Source organism: Halichoeres trimaculatus, unplaced genomic scaffold, assembly GCF_033239565.1.
Source record: "Halichoeres trimaculatus isolate MK-OKI-2021-1 unplaced genomic scaffold, fHalTri1.1 fHalTri1_scaffold_6, whole genome shotgun sequence".
In the NCBI taxonomy this organism is placed as follows: Eukaryota; Metazoa; Chordata; class Actinopteri; order Labriformes; family Labridae; genus Halichoeres; species Halichoeres trimaculatus.
Window position 1 is genome coordinate 21,672,219 of NW_027437184.1, and position 12,408 is coordinate 21,684,626.

At 39.7% G+C, this 12,408-nt stretch overlaps 2 protein-coding genes across 2 annotated transcripts; one reads left to right on the plus strand and one right to left on the minus strand.

Moving 5' to 3' along the window:
- Positions 1-993: 993 nt before the first annotated feature.
- fbxo40.1 (F-box protein 40, tandem duplicate 1) lies at positions 994-7,830 on the plus strand. Its single transcript, XM_074672457.1, has 6 exons — positions 994-1,047; positions 1,264-2,448; positions 4,491-4,777; positions 4,915-5,046; positions 6,356-6,671; positions 7,540-7,830. Exons 1-6 carry the CDS (start codon positions 994-996, stop codon positions 7,756-7,758), a joined length of 2,193 nt encoding a protein of 730 aa, XP_074528558.1. The 3' UTR covers positions 7,759-7,830.
- Positions 7,831-8,007: 177 nt separating this feature from the next.
- LOC141791555 (TLC domain-containing protein 2-like) lies at positions 8,008-12,095 on the minus strand. The gene is made up of 5 exons (XM_074672119.1): positions 11,350-12,095; positions 11,169-11,251; positions 10,780-10,862; positions 9,061-9,266; positions 8,008-8,610 (listed from the first exon to the last, which is right to left on the minus strand). The coding sequence occupies exons 1-5, from the start codon at positions 11,526-11,528 to the stop codon at positions 8,412-8,414; spliced, it is 750 nt and encodes a 249-aa protein (XP_074528220.1). The 5' UTR covers positions 11,529-12,095; the 3' UTR covers positions 8,008-8,411.
- Between the last annotated feature and the right edge of the window lie 313 nt (positions 12,096-12,408).

A 12,408-nucleotide genomic window follows, 5' to 3' on the forward strand; every position in this document is an offset into this window, starting at 1 on the left:
TGTAGGATTCAATGAGAATGAACTCCACATTAAAACACAGATACCATGTTTGTAAACCCAAGTTAAACTGTAAAAAGTTACTTCTCCACTAGAGGACACTGTTTGGATGGAGTGCAACATGCAGCCTCATATCACTCCCTGCGTTTTGAAACTAATTGCAGGTAGAACAATAATAAAAATCTGAGAGAACATTGAAGATTTCCTGATGTAAGTGGCTGAGCCTGGGGGGGGCTTGTAATCCAAACCATGTTTCTGACCACCTGTGTAACATTTCTCAGTTGCTGCTAGGCTCTATTTATAACACACACACACACACACACACACACACATACACACACATACACAACACACCAACACTTTGGTGTCTGGAGCTCAAGACGGAGTACAAGGAGCGTGTTACTTTCCAGCTCATTCAGTGGTACATTAATGATTGTAGTTAACTGCTCTCATTGAATCTCATGCTGCATGTTTCTTTGATACTGACAGTTCCTCTCTGCTTGCAGGATTGACATCCTCAGACTAAGGAGGCTGTTGTCAGATGACCTGAAGCATGGTATGGTTTCATTTTACACTTTGAAGTTCAGAAGTTTTATTTTGTAGGTCTTGCTCCCTGTGCACAGTTCGTTTCTATCTCCTGCCCTTGTGTTTCCCTCCTGTTTGATTTGCTCATTAGTTTGACCTGCATGAGTTTTGATCTTGTTACCCTGTGTGTCCTTCGTCTCCGTTTCCTTGTGTCTTTATCGATTCCTTATGTCATATATGTGTTTTCTCGTGAAGTGCTTTTGGATTACTAGATTTTGGTTAGCATTTTTGGGATCTGTTTAATTAACTGTTTGTGTTATATGCAATTGGGTCCCCCTTTTTGTTTGATGCCCTACGACTGTGAAAGACCCAAGTTGTCCACCTTTTCTTATTCCAGTCTGGCTGAAAACATATTTGTTTACATTCTTTTTCATCTTTTTATCGGTGTTATATATTGTTGTATTAAACCCCATGTTTGACCCAAGCAATCCCACGAAAAGGGAACTGTTTGACTTTGGCATCACTGTGTGTCACATGTGTGTACACAAATCTTATACCATCAAAAACTATTAATTGAAGTTTAAAGTTAGTAAAATAAAAGAAAAGGCACTTTTTTAAACTCAAATTGATCTGAGATGCAAATTTTGTTGTGTCACAGTTTTATAATTAACCTCAGCCTCATTATAACATGAATTTGTTGTTAATTTTCATGTTTTGTTTTTTTTTTACCTCCATTATCAGAGCAGTCGATCTCGAGCCTCCCGGGTGCGACAGCATGTCCACTGTGACTCCTGCTACAGTCGGCGCTGCAGGGCCCGGGTGGAGGCGGGTGTATGCTGTGCTTTCATCCCCTGCCGTCTGCACTGTGGAGCACTCTTCCACCTGTGCAAAGAGGAAGATCACCTGCTGCTCTGCCCCAATGTGAGGGTACCCTGCCTCAATGTTGGGTATGGCTGCCCGCTCCACCTGCCCCGCTCTTTGCAGACAGCTCACCTCCTGGTTTGTCCAGCCAGTTTGGTCTGCTGCTCCATGGAGTGGAACCGTTGGCCTACAAACGACGCCTTCTCTTACCCAAACACAGAGCTGCATGAAAACCTGCTCAAAGAAAGAGAGCAAGACGACTGTCTGGACCTAGCCCTGGCCTTAAAGGATCAGGAACACCTGTTTCACTCCTTAAAGATGAAGAAGCTGTTCCCAGAGCTGATCCAAAGTGTGGAAGAGGAGGAGAAAGAAGAAATGAGGAAGGAAGAGGAGAGAAGGAAGGAGAGGCAAAAGCAGAAAAAGGCTGCCTTAGAGAAGGAAGCAGCAGAAAGAGCAGCTGCAAGGGAAGCATGGGAGTCTTTCAACAGTTATGACTTTCAGTCCGTTAATGGAAAAGAAAATGAGGATGAGGATGAGGATGAGGATACGTCAGCTGAAGAAGAATATGGGCAGGAGCCAGTACTATCCCAGGAAGAGAGGGAAGCTCTTGCCAGGAGCAGAGGACTGAATGCTGATGTGTTAGAAAGCTACAATGCCTGGGAGCACATGTTCAGTATGGAAATGGGTGGATGCAGGGAAACTGAGGGGGCACCTGGGGCAGGCAGAGGTCAGGGACCTGCTAAAGGAAGAGGAAGAGGCCTGGGCACTCTGACAGAGGAAGAAACAGAGGCCTGTACAGGTGCATCAAGCTACTGCAAACAAGGGAGCTCTTCTTCCACATCAAATTCCTCCTGTCCTACGGGCCAACTGAAGAAGAGATTCATCTATGAGCACCTTGAACCAATGAAGATTATCACAGTGCGTACCTTCAAAATTCCAACCAGCTTCTCTGCCCGGCAGGGTCGCATCCGTAATCCTGGTTTCTACAAGAGGAAGAGTCAGGCAGTGGACACCAGTGACCTGGGGGTGGCGCCAGAGGAGATGCCTGTGTGGGAGGAAGTCAATGTGAGTAAGAAGCTGATCTTTCTAGCTCAAAACAGTTAAAAACACTACAGCTATTTTTCTTCGTAGTGATAATGGTATATTGCTCTATCTGCCTTTTTTATTTTCTAATTTTTGGCCTTTTTGATATCACAACAATGTTATTTTTTTACACAAGGTGAGAAAGATCTGCAGTGTATAAAATAACAATAACAGCATTTTAGTCTTACTCGTTCTGGGCACAAAAATAACATTGAGACAGCCTTGGTAATGCTAAACTTCCCCCTGGAGTTAAAGGAAATGGTTCAGTGCTCTTCTAGAAAAACAATCTAAAAAAGAGTGAATTAATAAATGAATGGATGAATAAATAAATTTTTGATGCATAGATAAAAAGCAAGGTTTTTAATTTAAAAAAAACATGTTTTTATGGGGTAGCTGTGTAATAAAAACAAGATAATTTTTTATCAATTTCAAGTGAATGCAACAGGCTACTGTACAAATCTCTCTTCATGCTGCTAAACTTTGTAGGCTGTCATGGTGTTGTCACAGAGACTTTGACGTGCTATGAATCAGTCTGGTCCTGTCCAAGAGGAAAGCTGAGAAATAGCATTTTGAAAAAAGAAAAAATAATGAATTTATATATAATGTATCTCAACCAAAAATATGTAGCATGCTTGGCATATATACCTTAGACATTAAGTGGAGTCTTACAAATCACTTCTTAAGTTCAGTCAACAGGTAACAACGTTAAAAAAGAGCTAACTGCTCACAAACAGCTACAGCTAGCGGAGGGTGTTTACTAAACTCGTCTTCTTCACACTCGATAAAACCAGGAAAGGTCATCTAAAACCGTTGTGTTACATTAAATCAAAAACAAGAAGTATGCAAACGTTTCACCTTGTCAGAATGGTGCACTAAGAACTAAAAATGTATTAGTCTATTTTACTGATCCACATGCTCAGCCTGTGATATACTAGACTTACCTTGCTGAGTTTGCACTGCACCTCATTAACGTTCATTTGTTTTCAATGGGTTCCCACTCTTCCCAATCAATTACTGAACGTCTCCGCGTTCTCGTTTTGGGTAAAAATCCTCCGACCTGTTGACTTCTGCTGTGGCTCCGTTCATATTATGTCAGTTTGTTGCCGTTGTCAAGTGAAAAACGATCTGGTTTGGTCACGGATTCTTTTATTTTGAAAGTCACGGGGCATTTTAGATGGTTTCCGTGCACAACTTTCTGTCCCGCTCGACTTATGAAACTGACACACAGAGCTCCTGCATCCTGCACAAAACTGCGATCCGCCGCACACACATGAACAGTTTAATTTTTTATGTTAATGACTACTTGAATATTCAAAAATCATTGCCCACCTCAAGTTGTTCCCACAGCCCTGTGTTAGGCCTATCACAGTTTCGAGATTTTTTTTTTCATGGACAATTATGCCCTATGTTTCCACAGCCTTGAAATCATCACAGTCATTGCAAGATAAAACACAATACGCCGATTGAAAGGGGTTTCTGCTGAAGCAGGGTTTATAATCATAGAAAAAGTGGGACTATAGAGCTGTGGGACTATAGGCATGCTCCCATTAATAACTATATTAATAACACTTCTATGATCTTTTTATATAAGTAACACTGTGATTCACAATGAGCAGTAAAACAGGTAAAATGAACAGCAAACAAAGAAACCAACTAAAAGAAGCAGTCGAGCAACACCGTAACATAAATATTTAAGTTTACAAAAATAGGCCCATAAAATTAAAAGTTAAATGAGACAACATCAGCTTTTTTTAGAGCTTTTTTCTGTTAAAATAAGTCTTCAGTAGTAAAATAGAACAAGGGACTGAATGTGCAAGTCTGATCTCCTCTGGCAGGCTGCTCCAAAGCTTAGGAGCTCTCACAGAAGAAATATAAATATCATCCCTGGTCTGTAATCTGGAACTTGGGGCAGCCGGCAGCCAGTAGTATATTGTACATATATACTGTATGTATTTATGAAGTGATAAAAGTGTTGGCAAATGACCAAAATATTGATATCACAATCTGCTTGATTTGCTCCTCAGGCCACTCTGCTGTGCTCCCTGGAGAAGGAGCAAAGAGGTCACATGATCGCAGAGAGTGTGTGCACTGATGGTCTGTTACACGATGAAGGCACACAAACATATAGCTTCCTGTCTGCTCCTTTCTGGAGTAGCACGTCACTGGCTGACCTGACTGCGGCGAAACCCCTGGAGCTGCACCTTCAGCTGCAGGTGGAGAGCGTCACCAGTCGACATCACAAGGCCAGCTCTGCCTTCACTTTCCTCTGTGGACACACCTTTCAGCGCAGAGAATATGGACAACATTACAAGTGGGTTATGCTCCATTTCCAAGTTTTATCACTCTGTCTCAGTGCTAGATGTCTAAATTAGACCTTAAGATTTGTGCAATACTTTTGAATTTTTAACACATCAGATTCTCAAATAACATACATGTTTTTAAATTCAGGAACGTCCACAGTGACATCCAGATGGGTGTGAATGGGTGGTTTGAGCAGAGATGCCCCCTTGCTTACCTTGGATGCACCTTCAGTCAGAAGAGGATGCAGCCCTCCACGCATGAAGCCACTGTCTCCTACAAGTGAGAAGAAATAAACCACTTGTCTTTATCTGCTTATGTGGTACAGTACCAAAACCAGGGGCATAGCTACAATGAGGCAAGCACAGGCAGTTGCCTGGGGCCCCAAGATTCCCAGGGGCCCCCAAAGCATCTCTTAAAAACTGATTTATGAAGTTGTCTTCGGTTGAAAGCATTTCTTCTTTCTAAATCTTACTTCGCATGCTTCAAAATACATCAAAAGGCTTAATCTTTAATGATAGTTTTGGGTGATCCCCCTCCCTTCTTATTCAATGGGCTATTCCATGTTACAACACATCTGAAAATTTGATTCAGGAAGAAAGTGGTAAAAACACTTTTTTCTCCATTTTTTTCTTATTTTCAACCAAGTCAGAAATAAATCAATGTTGCTCTGAGATCTGAGATAAACATATAAGACTTTTAGGATTGTAAGGACTTTATCTAGCCAAGGAAATAGGATTATTTTCTCAAAATCAAACTTTTTGAGTAGGTGATAAACATTATTGTACAAAATCTCTTATTTGGATACATAACTCACTGGACAGGGGGTCAAATAAAAATACTTAACTTTAAAATAATAGTACAAAAAAGTATGGTAACTGTAAATATCACCTCTTTCAGTTTTCTTTTTTTCCAGTTTTATGTTGTGCTTGATATTTACATATTTTTTCTTTACTAAATTATTTGTTTCAATATTTACCTATTGTAAGTTTTTCACTTCATACTTTCTTGTTTGTTACTGTGACTCTGTAAATTCCCCACTGTGTGACAAATAAGCTGTCAATTGACCAGATTTCAAATCCAGGACAAAGTGGACTAAATTATGTGTTCACTTTTTTCAAAATCAAACTAAAGTACAGAACTCGAGGAAATGCATTTAGTTGTGTTAAGTTACCATGTACAAGATTAGCATTGTCTCATGCCTTGATTCTGGGAAAGAGACAGTGGACCCAGGGAAGACCACTCTAGCTCTGAGGAAGATGAGTTACAAGGACATGGAGGGCCCCATTGACTGGGTTTGCCTTGGGCCCCCAAATAACTAAATACGCCCCTGACCAAAACCCCTTGTTTTGGATATCTTTGATTTGATCTGTTCACCGATGCAACTAGAGATATTGTAATTGACAGCAGTGGAGATGTGGATGAGCGTTTTTTAAAAACCAAAGTAGACTAATCAGTAGGAAAAGTAGTATTATTTATTCTCTGAGATTATTCAACAAGTCATCCACATACCTGCAGATATGCTAAAGCCATACGCAACATTTTAAATATGATACAGTTTTTAAAATCACTGTCTCCTCTTTGCTTTCAGTGAGGATCTTGGCTGTTTCAGCCTGCATCCCACTGTCCCTGCTCCCCAGCTGTCCAAGAGCTCTGAAAGTGCCTCCACCACTCAGAAGAAAAGAGGAGGTGGAGAAAAGGAGGACCGTCTGAGTTCACTGCCCTACGAAGTGCTGTGCCACATGGCCAGTTTCCTGGACAGTCTGTCCCTGTCCCAGCTGGCTCTGGTGTCAAAGCTCATGAGGCAGGTGTGCTCCTCTCTGCTTCAAGAGAGAGGGATGGTCAGCCTCCACTGGGAGAGGACGACTGATCCACATGGACGAGTCAAGTGGCGGGTGAAACACAAGGTAGGATGCAGTGTGTCCATGTAGGAGTTAATGAGGAGTGACAGACACTGAGTTATAAGCAGTTTTTGTGCTATTTTTAAAAATGTAATATACATTAAGTGAATAATGTATGTGAAAGGGTCAGACCTAAGGTGAGGAAACAACTCAAGGCAGGATGAGCTGCCTGAAGGGATGTTGGTTGTGGGTAGGGATGCACCAATCCGATCGTTCCCGATACAGCCCCTCAAAGCTGGATTGGTTATCGGAGGGAAAGAATCAGTCCAAATTTGACACTAAGGCTAAACTATGATTCAGTGTACCAGGTGTAAAATTTACAATTGAATTGTCATTTCTGTAAGTTTTAAAGCTTTGTTTTAACCAAACTGCTGTTAAATATTTAAACACTTCTACTTCAAATATCAACCTCAGTAATTCCATATGTACCCATTTTATGTCTTTTGCTCAAAGCATTACCAATCTTATCCTACAGCAGGGCATGCAGCTTATTATTTAACACTTGTATTGGATCATTTTCGGTATCAGTTGATACCCAAAGCCCAGGTATCTGTATCTGTATTGGGACCAGAAAAGTTGGATGCATCTCGAGCTGTAAGGCTTTCCAGGTTTAAAGAATAAATACAGTGAATTGCTACTTTTTAAAGTCATAATTAATTTTAATCAACTTTGAAATGCTTTCCCAAAGGTATACAAAATATAAAAAATTATAAATCTGTAAGTCTGAGTGGTTGACACTGTAAGTGAGATAGATACCATCTGATACTGTACAATACAAGCGCTACAGCTTTCAAGCAAATTAAAACTTATTTTTTGACACTATGCCCCCATGTTTAGCTCTCTGTGGTCTGTTTTTGTCCCTGTGTGAATTCAGGTGTGGCAGTTCAGCACCCTGTTCTCCCCAGTAGACACTTGGTGCTTCAAAAATGTGCTGCCCATGTCTGAGCATCTAAAGGTGTGTCCCTACTACGAGAGAGAGTCCAGGACAGATAAGATTCATCTGCCACCTATCAGAAAGGAGGTCCACTCCAACACCAGCTGCAAAGGCCCCACTCTGGTCAGCCTGTTCCAGCAGAAGAGGATCATGATGTAGGATAAACCTCTGCAAACCTATACACTGCTGCTCCAATGAGTAATTATAGTAATTAGCATAGCGTATAATAATTTAGCGAATTGCATGTTGTAAACTCTTTTTCCTGTCACTGCTGTATGTATCTGTAATTTAAAAATGGAGATGGAAAACGTCATTAAAGTACTAACTTAAGATCTAAGATTAAAGTGAGAGAAAAATTATGGCTTTGTCTTTAATTGTTGGATTTCCGTGGGTTAAAGTGGAAGTCATTCAGTAAAGAAATAAGGTAACAGAGATGAAGGCTATCTGAAAATGTGGCTTTGGTAAAATACAATGACACATATTTGCAGTAACATTATAGAATTTAGGAGCGAATCAGAAGTTACTGTGCTTCAGAGTTTACTGTAGTTGATATAGTTTTCCAGCTCAAACAGCCGTTCAATCAGAAATTAAACAGAATATTGTTAGAAAAAGTATTGTCCTGACAAAATAAGGAAGAAAATCTGAGAGGTTAGGGATAGCACTGTCAACAAAAGAGTAGTAAGTAACATTTAAACAGATGAGATAAAAGTTGTCAGTAAAGGTGTAACAGGTACTTCATCTACTGTTAGTCCACATCATAAGGTAGAAAACTGCAGCATTTTGACCGGCTCAAGCACAGCAGAGGTTTCCCTCTAGTGGTTACCTCTGCTGTTTCGAGTGTTGGTGAGGAAGTCTGCTCTGAGTAGTCTATAAAACAGCACCATGTTCATGGTGGAGATGAGACTCATGCCTACTGCTCCCATCATCAAAGCGTAGCGAGGAAGATGATCGCTGTGCGACGCCAGCCAGCGAGTCATCCAACCCATGGGAAAAACCCGGAACATCAGTAACCTGCAGAGGAAACAATGAATCAGGGAGTGACTGTTAATGGATGGGCCATGTCAGGTCATCACATTAAATAAGGTTACAGGAAGTCAGTACTCCATATTAAATCATACTTTTAGTGGGTCTGGTGTGTGTTAGTGGTTTATTTTGGACAGAGCGAGGTTAGCTATCAGTCTCGCTGCTGCAGACTCATACTGAAAAGACAAGCTGACAAAAATATCAGCAAGAAGAAAGATGAGCTTAATCTAAAAATGTGAACCTATTCCTTTAAAATCACAGTTAAACACCATCCACCAAACCAGACACCTTTACAGTGGCATGCTGAAGACAAAGTAATTTTTTATCCTCATATTCAATTACACCTTACACTCCCATATGATTTATACATGACGTAACGTAAACATTAATGCAATCGCACATAAAAACTAAAATTTTCACTCCAGACACTCCACCTACGTTCCCATGTTGAGCCAGCTGGTCAGGCTGTACGCCACAGAGGGGCGAGCAGCTGTACTTTCAGCCCCTAGTCTGTGCCTCCGTCCTGACAGGAGGAGAAGCTGTCTGATGTGAAGAAAAACTGAGTTGATCTCAATCAGCAAAGAGACCACAGCAAGGCCCACGTACAGACGGGAGGTCACAGCCAGACTGAAGCAGGTGATCACCTGAAAAAAACAGTTTGAGAAAAGGAATCAAAGGTTGAGAAGAAGAAAAAAGAAAATGGGTAGTTTTACTCAAGTGGTGTCAGTAAGTAATAAGTAATTTTTTAAAAGTGAGTTAGTCAAACTCTCTGGCAGAGGTGTAGGAACCACAACTACTCTTAATGTGCCTCAGAAAGATGTTCATAAACATAGAGATAATCCCAAACAACTCCATTTCACAAGCAGACCTTGAACTGTGATGATGTGTTATCACCACTTGTGTGAAATCAGCAACTTCAAAGAGCTGCTCCACTCTGAGGAAACACACCAACACAAAACAGGCACTAAAACGTGTCTTGTACTCAGTAATGCTGTGGGACAAAAGTCACACACATCAGGGCTACGCATGCTGACCCGCTGTAGGTGAATGAGGTCATAACCTCTGCTGCCTGAGATTAAAGTGTCAACAGATCAAGGCTGGGAGGGCACTGCCGCAGCGAAGGATGACGATGCATTTTCATTCACTGACCTCCTCATTATCACACACGCAGGTGTGAAGGAAGGGATGACTCAAGAAAAATGCCCAATAACGTCAGCTATAGAGAAACACTCACCCAGAGTTAGACCTTCATTCACACATATTTACTAAGTAAAAAGGTATTTTTATCAGTGTACTAAAAGTATCTAAATATTATATTAAATAACATTATATTCTTTGTGCTATTTTACTTGTGTGTATATATATATATATATATATATATATATATATATATATATATATATATATATATATATATATATATATATATATATATATATATATATATATATATATATATATATATATATATATATATATATATATATGGGTATGTGTCTTAATGAATACATTATACTGCATTGTTTAGCTGAGAGGAATTTTTTTTTTTACTCCTGAATTAACATAGGAAAAGGGGTGAAAAATAATAAGTTCTACTTCTTTCCACTCCTTTCTGAAAATGTTAAAAGAAGTTGGATCGGTGATTAAACAATTTGTTTTTGTTTACATCTTACATTGTTTGCAAAAATTGCAACGTTTCGATGTTCCAACTTCTGTTTGATAAGTTTTTTTCTAGCTTATCATTTTCTTTTACATTCTCAAAATTAACATTTTCAATCAATCAATTAACGCTAATCGTTTTCTGGGATGATTGACAATTCAAGAATTTTTTTTTGTGTCAGCCATTGATGATTCTCCATACAAGAAAACATTACAATAATATGTTAACAACTAAATGTTGTGGGTGAAAAAATATACGTTTCAATATCCCCCCCAAAAAACTTAAATTGCATTTGTGCGTGTGTATACATATATAAAAAATCTGCATCGACTATCACTTTTTCAAAATCTCCCATCTTGTTAACTTGACCCTTGACCTCTGCTTGTTTTTACCCTCCAATATTTAGATACAGTATATACTACAATAATATTATGTCCTCTTGATGGACTGAAAAAAGAAACCCCCACACTCACATACACTCACACACAATCACACACCGTTGAGTGATGAAGAAGCAGCTCTCTTGACTGTTTCAGTGGCTGGTTTGATCCCACATCTAAGAGGTCATGGATAAAATAACCTGCAAGATAAAGATGAGAGAAGTTTAACATGAGAAGAAATTAAAGATTACCACAAATTGGACACATTTTAAAATTATAAGTGAATGGATTTCCAGATTCAGCACTTAGTTAAAGTAACAGATAAATGCAAAACCTGAGAGTTTTTGTTGTAACGGCTTCATAGAGTCAGACAAAGACATTACCGAGACTGATGCTGCAGAGGACAGCTTTATTTCATATCTTCAAAGAAATCACCAAAAAGTAGATCAAGGCTAAAGAAACTAATCTGTTTGTAAGTTCAAATGGTATTAGTTTTGGGGCCTCACCTGTTGACACAGCTACAAGGCTGTGAGAGAGCAAAGAGTGAGAGGCAATCAGGTCCTCCAACATTTGAGGTTGACGGCACAAACTACATTTCCAGAAAAAAAAAAAAAACAGAGGAAAAGAAATCATAAATCAGAACTTGTCATCACCGTGCCTGTGTACTGCATGTGTGTGTCTATGCACCATAGAACAGCCCATGCTCCTGTCAGTGAGCTGTGAGCCAGAGATGTCACAGTGTTCCTCCACTTCCACTTTTTCTTGAGGGCTACTTCAGGTGTAGGCAGGAATCTGACCATCGTGTTCAGCAGCTTGAATGAGCACACAGATCCCCCAACAACTAGAACCGCTGACCTCAAATCCATCTCTTGACTTGATCTCAGAGCCTGAGCTAGCTTCTGATCCCATGTGCTCCTGCGTTGGGAGCACCTTCCAGGAGAGAATGAAGAAAAGAGGAAAAATCCCACTGCTTAAGCCTTACACACTATCTCTGCCCTCTTACACACATTCCTCTCCTTTACCTACACTGATAACAGCCTTTGGTCATGTTGACTCCCTGTCATTCTATCATTGTGATGTGATCCAAGGTAAAGATAGTTTCGTAAAAAGTTTATCTTTCTCCATCATTATGTTTTTTTACACTGTTGCATCACCTAGAATAAAAGGCATCTGACCGCTCTTAAACAAAAAATGACAATGGCAATAAGCAAGGATCCAACTGAGAAGGCATTTACTGCTGAAATCTAAGATAGCCTTCATGGTTCAGGGAAAACAAAGGAAGTCATAGGATTCAGGAGAAATGAGCTGTAAGAGAAGAAAACAGGATAAAACCTGCGATCAATGCAGGAAAGAACAAAGACCTTCATGTATCAATGGCAATAAATGTCTAGTACTCAAATTTCATCTTCTGTAGAGCTCCAACTCTGCCTCTGAGCACTGCTGGACTCAGCAAAAAAATAATGCAAAATTGTGCCAACAGATGCCCACAACACAGATGAAACATTTTTTTAAGTTCTTGAACCTTTCCAAAAGAAATAAGGTGAAATATTGACATTTTTCCCCACAAGCAACATGAGATTATACTTATGAATAGCTTATGAATTATGAAATTAAATGAGTTAAAGGAAGGCAAATTTAGCACTATTTATATTTAGCATATAACTTGCATTAAAGCAATTATTTCTGTTTCCACAACTTTTCCAAAAGTTGCCCCCAGGAATATTATTATCATTACTATTATAGTGA